The sequence below is a fragment of the Ammospiza caudacuta genome, chromosome 31 (assembly GCF_027887145.1).
Source record: "Ammospiza caudacuta isolate bAmmCau1 chromosome 31, bAmmCau1.pri, whole genome shotgun sequence".
NCBI lineage: Eukaryota > Metazoa > Chordata > Aves > Passeriformes > Passerellidae > Ammospiza > Ammospiza caudacuta.
In genome coordinates, this window is record NC_080623.1 from 1646893 (window position 1) to 1660445 (window position 13553).

The window sequence follows — 13553 nt, forward strand, 5'->3', positions numbered from 1 at the left end:
CCCGCCCCCTCCTCTTCATCCTCCTCCTCCTCCCACCGCCCCCCCGTTAATCCGCTCCCGCGGGCCCCGGGGACCCCCAAACGCGGGGGGAAAGCGGGGGCTGGACCCACTCCATGGGGACCCCCAAAGTCAAGGAGGAGCGGGAGGCTGAGACCCCCACAAGGAACCCCCAGGCTAGGTGGGAAAGGGGATCCTCAGCCCCAGGCGACCCCTAAACTCGGGCCAGGGGATGTTGGTTCGGGGGGCTCAAGAGACCCCTCTCGGGCTGGGCTCCCCAGAGGGTGCAGGGACCCCAAACCCCTCCCGTGCGAGGCTGGGGGAGGGGCTCCTTTCAAGGGGAGGAATTTTCAAGGGGGGCGTTGGGGTGGGGGTTATTGAAGGAGGAGAGGATTTAGGGTGCAAAGAAGGTTTTGGGGTGCAGGGCCGGTTTCGAGTGCGGGTTATTGTGCAGGGGGCGTTGGGGTGCAGGGAGGGGATTGGGGTTCAGGAGGGGAACTGGGGAGGGGCTTTTGGGGGTGCAAGAAGAGGATTTGGGTTTGAGGTTTTCGAGGCAGAGCGGATTGAGGGGCCGGTTCGGGTCCCCTTCTCCCGGCCCTTGGGGTCCTCCCCCCGCCCCCATCCCGGCCAGGACAGACCCCCCTTTGTGGGGCTGGAGCCGCCGGGGGGGGGGCGCATTCCAGCGGTGGGGGAGGCGGTTCCAGCATTCCAGCGGTTGGGAAGAGCCGGGAAAGAGGAAGGGCCGGGAGGGGGGGGGGGGCGGCATCCCAGGGCTCGGGGCTGTGCCCGCGTCCCCAATTAATCACCGTTAATTAACGGGGGCGGAGGAGGAATGGAAGGAAGCAAAGAAGTATCAGGATGAAGGTGAAGGAGGAAAAATTAAAAAGGAGAGGAAGAGGATGAAGAAATAGGGATGAGGAGGAAGAAGACGGAAGGAGGAGAAAAGCGAAGGAGGAAGAAGGAAGAATGGGAGGAAGGACAGAGGGAAGGAGGAAGAAGGAAAAAGAAGGAAAGAGGAGGAAGAAAATGAGGTGGAAAGAGGAAGTTGAAGGGGAAGTAGGAGATGGAATGATGGAGAGGAGGAATAAGTAAGTGGAAGAGGAAAGGGGGGAAGAGCTGGAGAGGATGGAAGGAAGGGGTAGGATGAAGGAGGAGAAAAAGCAGGAAGAAAGAAGGAATGAAGAAGGATGAGGAAGGAGGAGGAAAGATGGAATGAGGGGAGAGAAGGATGCAAGAAGAGAAAAGAAAGCCCAGAGAAAGGAACACCAACGTGAGGACAGGAAATTCCCCCTGGGGGGCTTTGGGAACTGCCCTGCTCCCCTCCAAGGTGGGGAGGAGTAGGGCACAAGGATTTGGGACCTTTCTGATCTTTTTCAGCTCATTTTATTGGAGAAAACAAACAGCCCCCAGCCTGGGGGAGAACCCCAAAACTCCCCCAGGACCTCCCAAAACCTCTGGGAAGGTTCTTTTTACACATTTTTACAGCCCACCCCAAATCCCAAAATCTCAGAGTATCTTGAGGTTCTGGGGTGGAAATCCAGGTTTTCCTCTGTAAAGGGCAGGGTTTGCATCCCAAAAATTGGGTGGGGGAACTGGGAGGACACCTGTGAGCAGGAGGATGATGAAGGTGTCCAGGGGGAAATCAACATTCCAGAGGTGAGGAAAATGGGGGGCAGAGGGGGATCCCAGGAGGGGGGATTGGATGCCTCCCAATCCCTGTTTTGGAGGGGCTCCAGTGAGGAGGGGGTGGGAGGAAGGCCAGCTCTTCCTCACCCCTTATTCCATGAAAAACACAGAGGGGAGGGCTTTTCTTTCAAGAAAACTCTTGGAATTACTCCTCCCGCCCCCTGTGCTGATTTTGGGGCGATTCCCATTCGTTCATGGTGTTTTTTTTTTTTTTTTTGGGATTTAAGAAGCTGTAGCTGAGGGAATTGATGAGTTTTAGGCTTTATTTCCGTCTCGCCTGGATCAAGGTTGGGATTTTTGGGAATCTCCGGAGGTTCCCGTGGCAGCTGAGGAGGAGGAGGAGGGGGAGGAAGCTTTTACTCAGCTCCTTCTTCATCATCACCTTCATCCTCCCCATCCATGGAGAGCGCGGCATATTTGCTGGCATGGCTGAACTGTAGGAAAAACCAGGAAAAATTCCCCAAAATGGGATGTGAGTGGGATAAAACTCCCCAGGGGCTCACACATCCCAAAACCAGAGGGTCACAGCCTCCCAAAAGGGACCACAGAAATCCAAAACTGCTGGGGAGGTTGAGCTGGGAGGGCCAGGGGGTCATTGTTGAAAAAAAATTCCCCAAGCCCCCCCCAAAAAAATCAAGATTTGCATGGGGTGGTGAAGACCCCCAGGGAGTCATGCACCCCCAAAAGAGGTTTCACACTGCCCAAGGCTGAACTGTGGGGGTGGGCAGAGAGAGGGGGACAGTAAAGCAGAAAATTCCCCAAAATATCCCAAAAAATGAGATTTGAGAGGTCGAAGTCCCCTGGGGGTTCCCTCACCCCAAAGAGGGGTCCCAGCCCCTGCTGGTAACTGGAGGCATGGGGCATCAGTTATGGTGAGATTCCCCAAACCCCCCAAACCCGGGATTTGAGGGGGGTCCCCCTGGATCCTTACAGAGGGGGGGTTCTCCTCCAGTTTCTTTGGCTCGTGCTCCTTCCGGGGGTCCCTCCTAAGGAGCAGAGGTCAGAGGTCAATTTCTGGAAAATTCCGTGTGCCCGGGGGGGGTTCCCCGGTTCCTGAGGGGGTTTCGGGGTGGGGGTCTCACCTCTCAGGGTCCCCCATTCCTGCAGGGCCACGGCTGCAGCTCCGGCCCTTGGAGCTGCTCTCCCGACCCCCTTCAGGCTTCAGCTCTTCTGCTGGGAAAGGGTGGGGGGGTCACAGCCCCCAGAACCCCCTGAGCCCCCCAGCAAGGCCTCAACATCCCTGGAACCCCCTCCCAACCCCCTTTAAAACCCCTCACAAAATGCTTCAACCCTCCCAGATCCCGATACCAACCTCCCCCCAAGCCCCCCGCAAGCTCCTCCAAAATCCCCCAAACACCTTCTGAGCTCCCCAAGTGCTCCCAAGACTTCCCCAAATCCCCAAAACCAACCCTGAGCCTTCCCAATCCCCTCCTCCCATTCTCACCTCTCCTCTGGGGGGTCCTGGGGGGGCCCCCATCATCTCCAGGGGGGGTGGGGCCAGAGGGGCCCCCACTGGGGAGACAGAAAAGGGGGGAGAGGCATCAGGGGGGGGGTCCCTAGAATGGCCCCATTCCAGGGACATGGAGGAATGTTGGGATAGGGCCTGGGAATGTTGGGGTGGAGCACAGGAACATCCCCAAGCCACAGAAAGTTGGGATTGGGCACAAGAATGCTGGGATGGAGCCCAGGAAGGTTGGGATGAACAGAAGAGCCTCCATGGGCTGCAGGAGTGTTGGGATGCACCACAGAACATGGGGATGGGGCACGGTAATATTGGGATGTGTGGCAGGAGCATCCCCAGGCCACAGGAACACTGGGATGGTGCACAGGAACATCTCTGTGATACAGGGATGTTGGGATGGGCCTTAGAAAGGTTGGGATAGGCAGCAGAAATGTTGAGATGCACTACAGGATCATCCCTGGGAATGTCAGGGTCCCCTACTCCCAGCTCTTGGGGTCCTCCACTAGGGAAAAGCAGGGAGCCATGGAATGCTTTGGGCTGGAAAAGCATCCCCCAGGCCACTCCTTCCTGGGACACTCACCTGGTTGGGGAGGCTTGCTCCGAGTCAGAGCTCTGGGAATTGCCGGGGGGGTTCTGGCTGCTCCGCTTCATCCAGGCGTTCTCCTTGGGAGGCGGCGCCGGCATCACCTTCGGCTTCTCCTCCCGGGATTTGGGGGGCGGTGAGGGCGGCTCCTCCTCTTTTCCTAGGGGCTCATTTTCCAGGGATTTCTCGCTCTCCCTCCTCCGTGTGGCTGGGGGGACACAAAGCTGTGTGGCAGCTGCTGGCTGCCCCGGGCTGGGCGCCGCGGCCGCCCCGGACCCCGACTCACTCCGGCCGGTGGGGCCGGAGCCCGTGGACGTTCCTGGGGGTCCCGCGGGGCCGCTCTGGGAGGATTCGCTGCCTGTCCGGGATCGCTCCTGGTTCTCCTCGCTTCGCCAGCTTGGATGCCTGGGACAGGGTGGAAACAGGATCAGGGGACTGGGAAAGGGCTGCCCCACCCCACTTTTCCCATAGGATGAACATCATCCAACCCGAACCACTTCCAAGGATCATTGCCACCCATCCCGCTTTTCCATGGGGACCATTCCCTGTCCTGCCCATCTCTCTGTGGGGATCAGCCCCGAATTTCCTGAGGGATCATTCCCTGCCCATTCCCCCCTTTCCCAAGAAACCATTCCATATCCCCTCACCTTTTGGGTGGGATCATTCTTTGTCCATCCCATCACTACCAAGCGATCATTCCTTACCCATTCCATGTTTCCCAAAAGACAACTCCCAACCCTTCCCACCTTTCCCAAATGACCATCCCCATCCCATTCCCTCTTTCCCAAGGCACCATTCCCACCTTTCCCGGGGCCGTCTGTCAATCCTCTTGTCGTCCTCCAGCTGCCGCTGGAGCTTTTCCTGCTCCTTCTGGAGCCGCTCCTCCACCTCCCGCTCCCGAGCCGCTGTATCCACAGGCTTGGCCCCCCCGAAGATGGAAGCAGCCCGGCTGGACTGGGCAGCGGGAGCTGCTGAAGTTTCCTCTTCCTTGGGAGCACTCCGGGGCTTCAGGTTGAGCTTCGGTCTCTGGGTGGGACCTGGGAACGAGCCAGGAGATCATGGTGGGCATTGATCCCACCTGCAACAGTGCTGGGACTGACAGCATAATCCCTGTCCCATCCTGCCATTACCAAGGAATCATCCCCTTCCCCAGCCCACCCTTCCCAAGGGATCATTCCCACTCTCTCACTTTTTCATGGGAGCATTTCCATCCTAACCCACCTTTCTTGAGGGACCATTCCTGTACCATCCTGCCTTTCTCAAGAGACCCTTCTCCCCCCATCCCACCCTTTCCAAGGGATCATTCCCATTATATCCCACCATTCCTAAGGGACCACTCCCTATTGCTCCCACCTTTCCCACAGGATCATTCCCACCATATCTCACCTTTCCCAAGGGATGACTTCCTATTGCTCCCATCTTTTCCACGGGATCATTCCCATCATATCTCACCATTCCCAAGGGACCATTCCCTATTGCTCCCACCTTTCCCACAGGATCATTCCCATCATATCCAACCTTTCCCAAGGGACCATTCCCTATTGCTCCCACCTTTTCCATGGGATCATTCCCATCATATCCAACCATTCCCAAAGGAACAGCTCTAGTCCCACCCCACCTCTGTCCTCACGGCGGAAGTCATCCCGGCCGTAATCATCCCGGGAATTCCACCGATCCATCCGGTCATCCCGCCGGTCATAACGATCCTCATAGCCACGGTAGTCATCGTCCCGGCGGTACCCGCTTCCAAAGGCTCTCCGGCCGCTGCCTATTCGGGAATCATAGCCTGGGGAAGGAGACAGATTATCTGAGAGTCACTAGGGATAACGCAGCCCACATTCCCAGTGACAACAGTTTTGGGAATTCCCACCTCGGTCGTAATCCCTGCTGCGGTCGTCGTAGCGATCCCGGCTCCCAAAACCACGATCCATGTCCCGCCGTGGCCCGTCCCGATACCGGTCATCGTAGCGATCACGATATCCTGGAAGCAGGATGGGGTTTTACTGGGATAGGCACAGATTCCACGAGAAAGGAGGAAAATCCCAATACTGCTCCATATGGGAAAGGAGGAGGCCCCATTCATCCTTACAAACTGGGAATGAGCTCAGGTGGGAATGAAGAGTTTTGGGAATGAATGAGCTTGGAGTTGGAATGCGAGCTGAGAACAAATGAGCTCCAAATGGGGAATGAACAAGCTCAGGGTGGGACTGAGTTCTGGGAATGAATGAGGACCAGATGGGAATGAACAAACTTGGGGTGGGAATGAGCTCAGGTGGTTCCTAATCTCAGGCTGAGCAGCGTCAGGTGCCCCTAGATCTTGGGACACAGGGGAAGGAGGGAGTGCCTGGAATGCTGGGCCCGTTCTCTTCACTCACTGTCCCCGAATCCATCGTCGCCCCGGCGCGGGGGGTAGTCATCGAAGGCATCGGGAGCAGCCGGACGCGCGCGCCAGTCGCTCTCGAACCGCTCTGAGTCCCGGAAGCGATCCCGGTCTCTGCCGAAGCAGCGATCATCCCGGTCTGCCAGGAGCCAGGGACACGGACAGGGACAAGGAGAGGCAAAAGGAGTGGGAAAAGGAATCAAGATTAAAAGGGAAGGAAGGAAACAGGGCAGGGTCAGGGCTGGGCCCTTGGCCACTCTCCCTGAATCCCTACCCTGCCTGATCCATGTCTTCAGCTGGACGCTCACCTTTATCCTGAGCTTGATCTGCCACATCCACTCGTATCCTTCTGTTTCCTAAAGACTGGGAACAACAGTGGGAAGTGAGTGCTGGGCTGGGAATTCCCTCCCCATATCCCACCTGACCCTCCCCTCTTCCAGCTGGAAGCCATTTGCCCTTTTTCCCAAGACTCCAGGCCCGTGTTCAAACCCTTCTCCAGGTCCTTGGAGCCCCTTTAGGCCCTAGGACGTGCTCTTGGAAGCTGGGATTGGACTCACCTCTTCATTGAGGCTCAGGGCCTGGAACAGGGAATCAATATCCTCGAACTCCGCGTATCCGAAACCTTTCAACCTCTCGGGATTGGTGGGTTCCCGCGGGAGCCGCACGGCGCTGATCTGCCAAGGGAGGGAAGGCAGGGAAGCTCACCTCAGGATCTTGGCTTCCAAAGGGGAATGTGCAAGGGTGGCAGGATCTGGGATGGAGCAACTCATGGATATCGAGGGATTGAGGGGGTTCCTTGTGCATGAGGAGGAAGACAGGGGTCCTGCCCTAAACACTGCAGAACTTTCCAACATTTTTGGATTGAGGGACTGGGAAGAGAATCCCAGCTCTGGCAGCTGAACTGGGAACAATGGGAAGGGCTGGGTATACTCTGCAGGCTCCTCCGTGGGCTCAGGGAAGCAGGAGCCATCTCAAAGCTCATTGCAGAGGAAAACCAGCCCTGGATGTGTCCCGCACAAGTTCCACGTGGACACTGGGTAGCCCACAACCTCCTTTCCCTAGATTCTGGCTCCCAAAGTGTGGGAGCTCCTTGCTTATTCCTGATCGGAGCCCTGGGAAATGTCAGGAGCCACATTCCTAAATGACATCTTAGGGGGTCATGGGGTCCCCAAAGCATCCCTTGAATTTTCGTGGGATGGATTTCCTGATGGGAAACCTCTTGCAAAGCCAAGATCTTGCTTGGACCAAAGGAGAATCCACAACACATGCATGGAATTATATTTAAAGGATGACAAACGCCAAGAAATAGAGAAAAGGAATGAGGAAGGCCAAGGTCAGATGTGGAGCTGGAGAGGGAAAAGCAAGACAGGTTCCAATGGGAATAAACTTGGTTTTTCCCAATTTGTGGTTTTCAACACCTCTGTGTGATCCATGAGCTTCCTGATGCTGTTTTCTTTCCACCTGGGAGCAAACCAGCTGCCCTACCCTGCCCCACCCCCCAGTCTAACCTCCACGCGATTCCACAGGGAAATTCCCCCACTGGAGGCTCCTCAATCCCACTGGATGAGCAGGAATGGCTGATCCATGGCTGGGGAATCAAGGGATTCTCTCAGGATCAACCTACAGACATCCACATCCCAGGGAAACACCCCATGGCAATGGAATACGGGTGCCATTTCTGCCCTCTGGAACGTCACTCACATTAAGTCCTCGAAAGAAATCCTTAATGGACTCTTCGGTGACATCGTAGGGCAGGTTTCCCAGGAATGCCGTGTACGGAGGGGATTTGGGGAGGCGGCTTCTGTCGATGTTGGGCTCGCGGGCAGCGCGCGGGGCCGTGGGAAGGATGGAGCGGTCGATCGGAGGCGCCCGGTAAACGTCGTCATCATTGCTGTGCCACGTGGTGGAGACTGCGGGGAAAGCCGGGATGTGGGCACAGCCACACGGCCAGAGCCAGCTGCAGCTGACCGGGGCCACCTGGGGCCATCCTGAGCTGGCCAGGTCAGCTGGAGGCAGCAATCATCCCACAGCCCACCCAGACAGAGGCAGCTGGAAGCAACTGCAGGCAGTGGGAAGAAACCGGAGTCATACAGAGGCACCCGGAGGCAACTGCTGGCAGCACCGGTAAATCCACGGAAAAGGTGCCCTGAGGCCATCCAGAGCACCCAGGGCAGGGACAGGCAATCCCATGAGTGGCTTTCCAGGATTCATTCCAGCTTGGATTCCAGCCTGGCTCAGTGGGAAGCTCTGGTGAATCCAGTCCCCAAAACCTCAATATCCCACTGCTGCTCCCCCACTTGGCTGCACACTGAGTCTCATCCCTAAGGAAAACTTGCATGGCTCTCCCAGCTTCATTATTCCCCAAAAACCGAACAGCCAGCGGATTTTTCCAGTTATGGATGCCACTGGCAGCTAGGAATGCCAATCCTGGAGCCTTCCAATCTGGAAGGCAGGAATTATGTTCCAGGAGCTGGGAATGACAGTCTGGAAGCTGGGAATGCCAACCTCAGAGCTCAGAATGGTGCCCAGGGATTGAGAATGCTGTTCCAGCTCTGGGAATACTGCTTCTAGGACTGGGAATGCCAATCCCAGAGCTGAAAATGCCACTCTGGGGACTAAAAATGCTATCCTGGCTCCAGAAATACTGCTCTGGGGGCTGGGAATGTAAATCCCAGAGGTGGGAATGCCATCCTAGCTCCAGGAATACCATCCTCGTCCTGGCTCTGGAGATGCCATCCTGGCTCTGGAGATGCTTATCTGGGGGCTGAGAATGCCAACCCCAGAGCTGGGAATGCCATCCTGGCACCAGGGGCTGGGAATGCCAACCCCAAAGCTGGGATGGCACTGGGGGCTGGGAATGCCAGCCCCAGAGCTGGGAATGCCATCCTGGCTCCAGGAATGCCATCCTGGCACTGGGGGCTGTGAATGCCAACCCTAGAGCTGGGAATGCCATCCTGGCACTGGGGGCTGTGAATGCCAACCCCAGAGCTGGGAATGCCATCCTGGCACCTGGGGCTGGGAATGCCAACCCCAGAGCTGGGAATGCCATCCTGGCACTGGGGGCTGTGAATGCCAACCCCAGAGCTGGGAATGCCATCCTGGCACTGGGGGCTGTGAATGCCAACCCCAGAGCTGGGAATGCCATCCAGGCTCCAGGAATGCCACGCTCACCTTCCAGGTCGTCGGTCTCGTCGGCCCAGCTCACAGGTTTGGGGATGTAGGTGGGGCCCCCCCCGCCCCCCCCATCCTCGGCCAGGAAATCCGTCAGCGTCAGCGTCTTCCCCTTCTTTGGCTTCTTCTTCGCTGCCGCTGCGGGAGCGAGCGGAGACACGGATCAGAGCGGGAACCCGAGTGGGGAAGGGGGGAACTGAGCAGGGAAAGGGTGGGAGTGGGAATGAGAATGGAAAGGGTGGGAATGACAGTGGGAATGGCAGGACAGAGATGGAATGAGAATGGAATCAGAGTGGGAATGGGAGCAGAAACGTGTGGGAATGGGAGCTGGGGCAGGAGGGAATGAGAGCAGGAATGGGTGAGAAAAAGAGTGGGAATAGGAGGGAAGGAGAGTGGGAATAGGTGGAATGAGAGCAGGGACAGGAACAGAGGGGGCAGAGGGGACAGGGGACACTGGGGTGGGACACAGGACACTGGAAAAATGGGACTGGGGACAGCAGGGTGGGACATGGGGCACAGAGATGGGATACGGGACACGAGGAGCTGACATGGAATGTGAGGCGCCAGGATGTAGGACACGAGACACTGGGATGGGACTGGGGACACCAGAACGGGACATGGGACACTGGGATGGGACACGAGGAGCTGGCATGGAACGCGAGGCACCAGGATATAGGACACAAGACAATGGGATGGGACTGGGGACACCAGGGTGGGACACATGGCCTTGGGATGGAGCACAAGGTGACAGGATGGGACATGGGACATTGGGATGGAATGGGAGGAGCTGGAATGGGACAGGAGCCACTGGGAAGGGACATGAAACAGGACAGCAGGAGCCAGGAGGAAACAGTAGAGGAGGACATGGAGCACCAGGATGGGACAGGAGGACCTGGGATGGGACACAAGGTGACAGATGGGGACATGGGATGATGAGGATGGGATGGGATGAGCTGGAACAGGACAGGAGCCACTGGGATGGGACATGAGGTGCCAGGAGGGGACATGAAATGGGACAAAAGGCACCAGGATGAGATAGGAAGTGCTAGGATGGAACACAGAGCACCAGGATGGGACAGCAGCCACTGGGAGGGGACAGGAGGAGCCAAGAGGAGACAGGAGGTGTCAGGATAGGACACAAGGAGTTGAGAGAGGACAGAAGCCACCAAGATGTGACAGCAGACAGTGGGATGGGACATGAGGCACCAGGATGGGACACAAATGGGACATGAGGTACTGAGACGGGACAGAAGGCACTGGGAGGGGATACAGGATGGGACACAGGCACTTGCATGGAATATGGCACTGAGAGACATGAGGTGCTGGGATGGGCCATGAGAGCATCAGGGTGGGACAGGAGCCACCAGGACGGGACAGAAGGAACCAGGAACGGATGTGGGGCACCAGGATGGGATATGAGGAACTGGGATGGGACAGGAGGCAGCACAGGAGGAGCCAAGAGGGGACAGAAGTGACAGGATAGAACACAAGATAGGACATGGGATGGGATATGAGGAGCTGGACATGAGACACCAGAATTGGACAGGAGCCACTGGGAGGGGACATACAAGGGGCCAGGAGCCACCCCTCAGCCCCCTTAATTTGTTATTCCCACTGGAAACATTGTCCCCATCCCACTCCCTGTGGGGACACACCCAGGCACAAGCTGTGACACTCCTGGAAAACCGGGGCATTTCCTGGAAGGTGGCTTTGGATTCACAATTCCCTCCCTCTGGGAGGAACTGCTGCCCTCATGTGGCTCTGCCGCTGGATCTGGGACCTTTCCAGGCAAAAATTGCTGCATTTGCCAGGAAAAATCCCTCTGGGTGGAGCCAGGGGGGCTGGAGCCCCAGAGAAATGGTGGAGTCACCTCGTTCCCCCATCAGGTTTTGGGGAGGTCAATAGGGGTCCCAGGGGAAGCAAAACTGATGGGTTTCAAGGACATGAAAGGGAAAGGCATGGAAAAACATTCCCCTCTTTTTTTTAAAGGAGAGATCATGAATTTTTGGATGGCCAGAGCTTCTAGTCAGATATCCCTGACCAGAGATAATAATAATTAATGAATCAACCAAAGGGCTTTAACGAGGATAAAAAGGGTGGAGGTCGGATTGCTCATAGAATGGCCTGGAAATGTGTTATTCCATGGAAATCCAGCATGGAGAGCACCACCACCGGCAGTGTTTCCCCAAGGGAACTGGGAGAGGGTGGTGGTGTGTTAGACTCCGGGATGGCTTCATCTTCTCCCAGTCCATCATTCCCTCCCCACTGTGGATTTCAGGAAAGTGTGGGGCCGTTCCTGGACTCCTATGGGAATCCCAGCCTGGGATGCAGGAGCGGCTCAGAGCTGCCCCAGGGTGACCCGACCTCGGGCAGGAAACCATCCTGGGACAGGGCTGGGAATGAGGGCAGCACCTGAGGCCCAGGGAAAGCCGGGACAGGGACGGATCCAGGCGGGGTGGGGGCACCTTCCAACGCCCCGTGCTCACCCCGGTACCGGGACCCACCTCCCGCTCCAAGCAGAGCCGGGGATCCCGGGAGATGCTGCGGGATTGGGAATGGAGGGGAGAGCCGGGCTGGAACTGGGGGTGTCTGGTGTGCCCCCCCACGCCGGGACCGACCCCTGGAGGGGCTGGGAGGGGTCACATCCTGCCCCGCCTCCCCCGTAACTGACCCCAAGGAGCCTCAAGGGCACGGCGGGCCCGGGAAGGGGGTCCCGGTGAAGCCCCTGCGGGCAAATGGAGGGGGGGGAGCTTGATCCCACCTCTTCCCCCGAACTCCCGGTACCGGGGCCCCTCCGACCCCCCCCGTTCGCGGCCACGTGGGCGCGTCGCCCCCTCCCCCCCTTCCGCGCGCACGCGCCGGGCCGCGCCCGGCGCGCGCACGTCAATCACCGGCTGGGCGCACGCACGTCAATCACCGGCCGGGCGCGCGCGCCCCCGCCAATGGGAGACGGGGGGGGTGTTAGGGGGGCCCGGCGCGCGCGCGTCAATCACAGGCCGCGCGCGCACCCCCGCCAATGGGAAGCGGCGGGAGGGGGGGGGAAGGGCGCGCGCCCGCCCTGAGGGGACGCGGCGGAGGAGGAAGGGGGGGGGGGGGGGTTCGGTTTTCCCGCCGCTTCCCCCGCTTTTCCCGCCACCGCCTCCTTCCCACCACCATCTCCGGAAGCGGCGGTGCTCGGAGCAGCCCCGCGGCCGCCATCGGTGCCGCCATCAGTGCCCGCGGAGCTCCACGCGGGCCGGCGGGGCCCGGGCCCGCGGCGCAGCGCTCACCTGGGGCCGCCATGTTGGGACGAGGCAGAGAAGGCAAAAGACCCGGATGGCGGCGTCACGTGACCACGAGCGTCGCGCCCTGTCAGGGGGCGGGGCAAAGTCCGGGGGCGTGGTCTGGGCTGGGGGCGGGGCTTGGGGCCGGCTGGTATTGAGGGGGAGGGGCCGGAGGGGGAGAGACCCCCAGGACCCGCGGCACTGACACCCCCGGGCACCGGCACTGACACCCCCGGGCACCGGCCGACACCCCCGGGCACCGGCACTGACACCCCCGGAACTCCCGGCACTGACACCCCCGGGCACCGGCACTGACACCCCCGGGCACCGGCACTGACACCCCCGGAACTCCCGGCACTGACACCCCCGGGCACCGGCACTGACACCCCCGGGCACCGGCACTGACACCCCCGGGCACCGGCCGACACCGACAGCTCCCGGCGCCCCAGGCACCACCCGGGCTGCTCGGAACTCTCGAGCACCGACAGCCCGGACACCGAGACGCGCCGATCCCGTCACTCCCCAGAGTCCGGTACACCGGGACCCCTGGGCACTGACACCCCCGGGATTCCCCGTCACTGGGACCCCCGACAGCAGGAACCCCGCATACAGGCTCCCACCGCCACCGACAGCCCCCGGCACCGCGATGCCCCGCACACCGACACCCGTGGCAGCGCACCGAGACCCCCGATCCCGGCATCTCCGGGCACGTCACCCTCTGGGCACCAACATCCCCGGTCTACTGACATCCCGGGGACTCCCGGACACCGCCACCCTCAGGCACCGCCAGACATCTGCGCCGGGATACCGGTACCTCCGGGCGCCGATACCCGAGGAACTCCCGACGCCGGAACTCCTGGGCACGAGGATGCCTGCGACCCCCGAGCACAGCACCGGGGCCCTCGGGTACTGCCCCGGGACCACCAAGCACCGCACCGCGACCCCCGAGCACTGCACCGGGACCCTCGGGACCCCCGAGCACTGCACCGGGACCCTCGGTTACCGCAGTGG

General features: G+C 59.5%; 1 protein-coding gene across 2 annotated transcripts; it reads right to left on the reverse strand.

Moving 5' to 3' along the window:
* Positions 1-1378: 1378 nt before the first annotated feature.
* On the reverse strand, positions 1379-12587 carry EIF4B (eukaryotic translation initiation factor 4B). 2 transcript variants are annotated; one of them, XM_058822096.1, is made up of 15 exons: positions 12549-12587; positions 9280-9417; positions 7810-8018; positions 6666-6782; positions 6417-6471; positions 6104-6247; positions 5599-5709; positions 5347-5514; positions 4531-4765; positions 4015-4133; positions 3726-3936; positions 3128-3195; positions 2766-2853; positions 2615-2669; positions 1379-2117 (listed from the first exon to the last, which is right to left on the reverse strand). In XM_058822096.1, exons 1-15 carry the CDS (start codon positions 12559-12561, stop codon positions 2040-2042), a joined length of 1809 nt encoding a protein of 602 aa, XP_058678079.1. In that variant the 5' UTR covers positions 12562-12587; the 3' UTR covers positions 1379-2039. The 2 variants fall into 2 exon arrangements, with proteins under 2 accessions (XP_058678079.1, XP_058678077.1); XM_058822094.1 differs by having other exon boundaries at positions 2766-2856.
* Between the last annotated feature and the right edge of the window lie 966 nt (positions 12588-13553).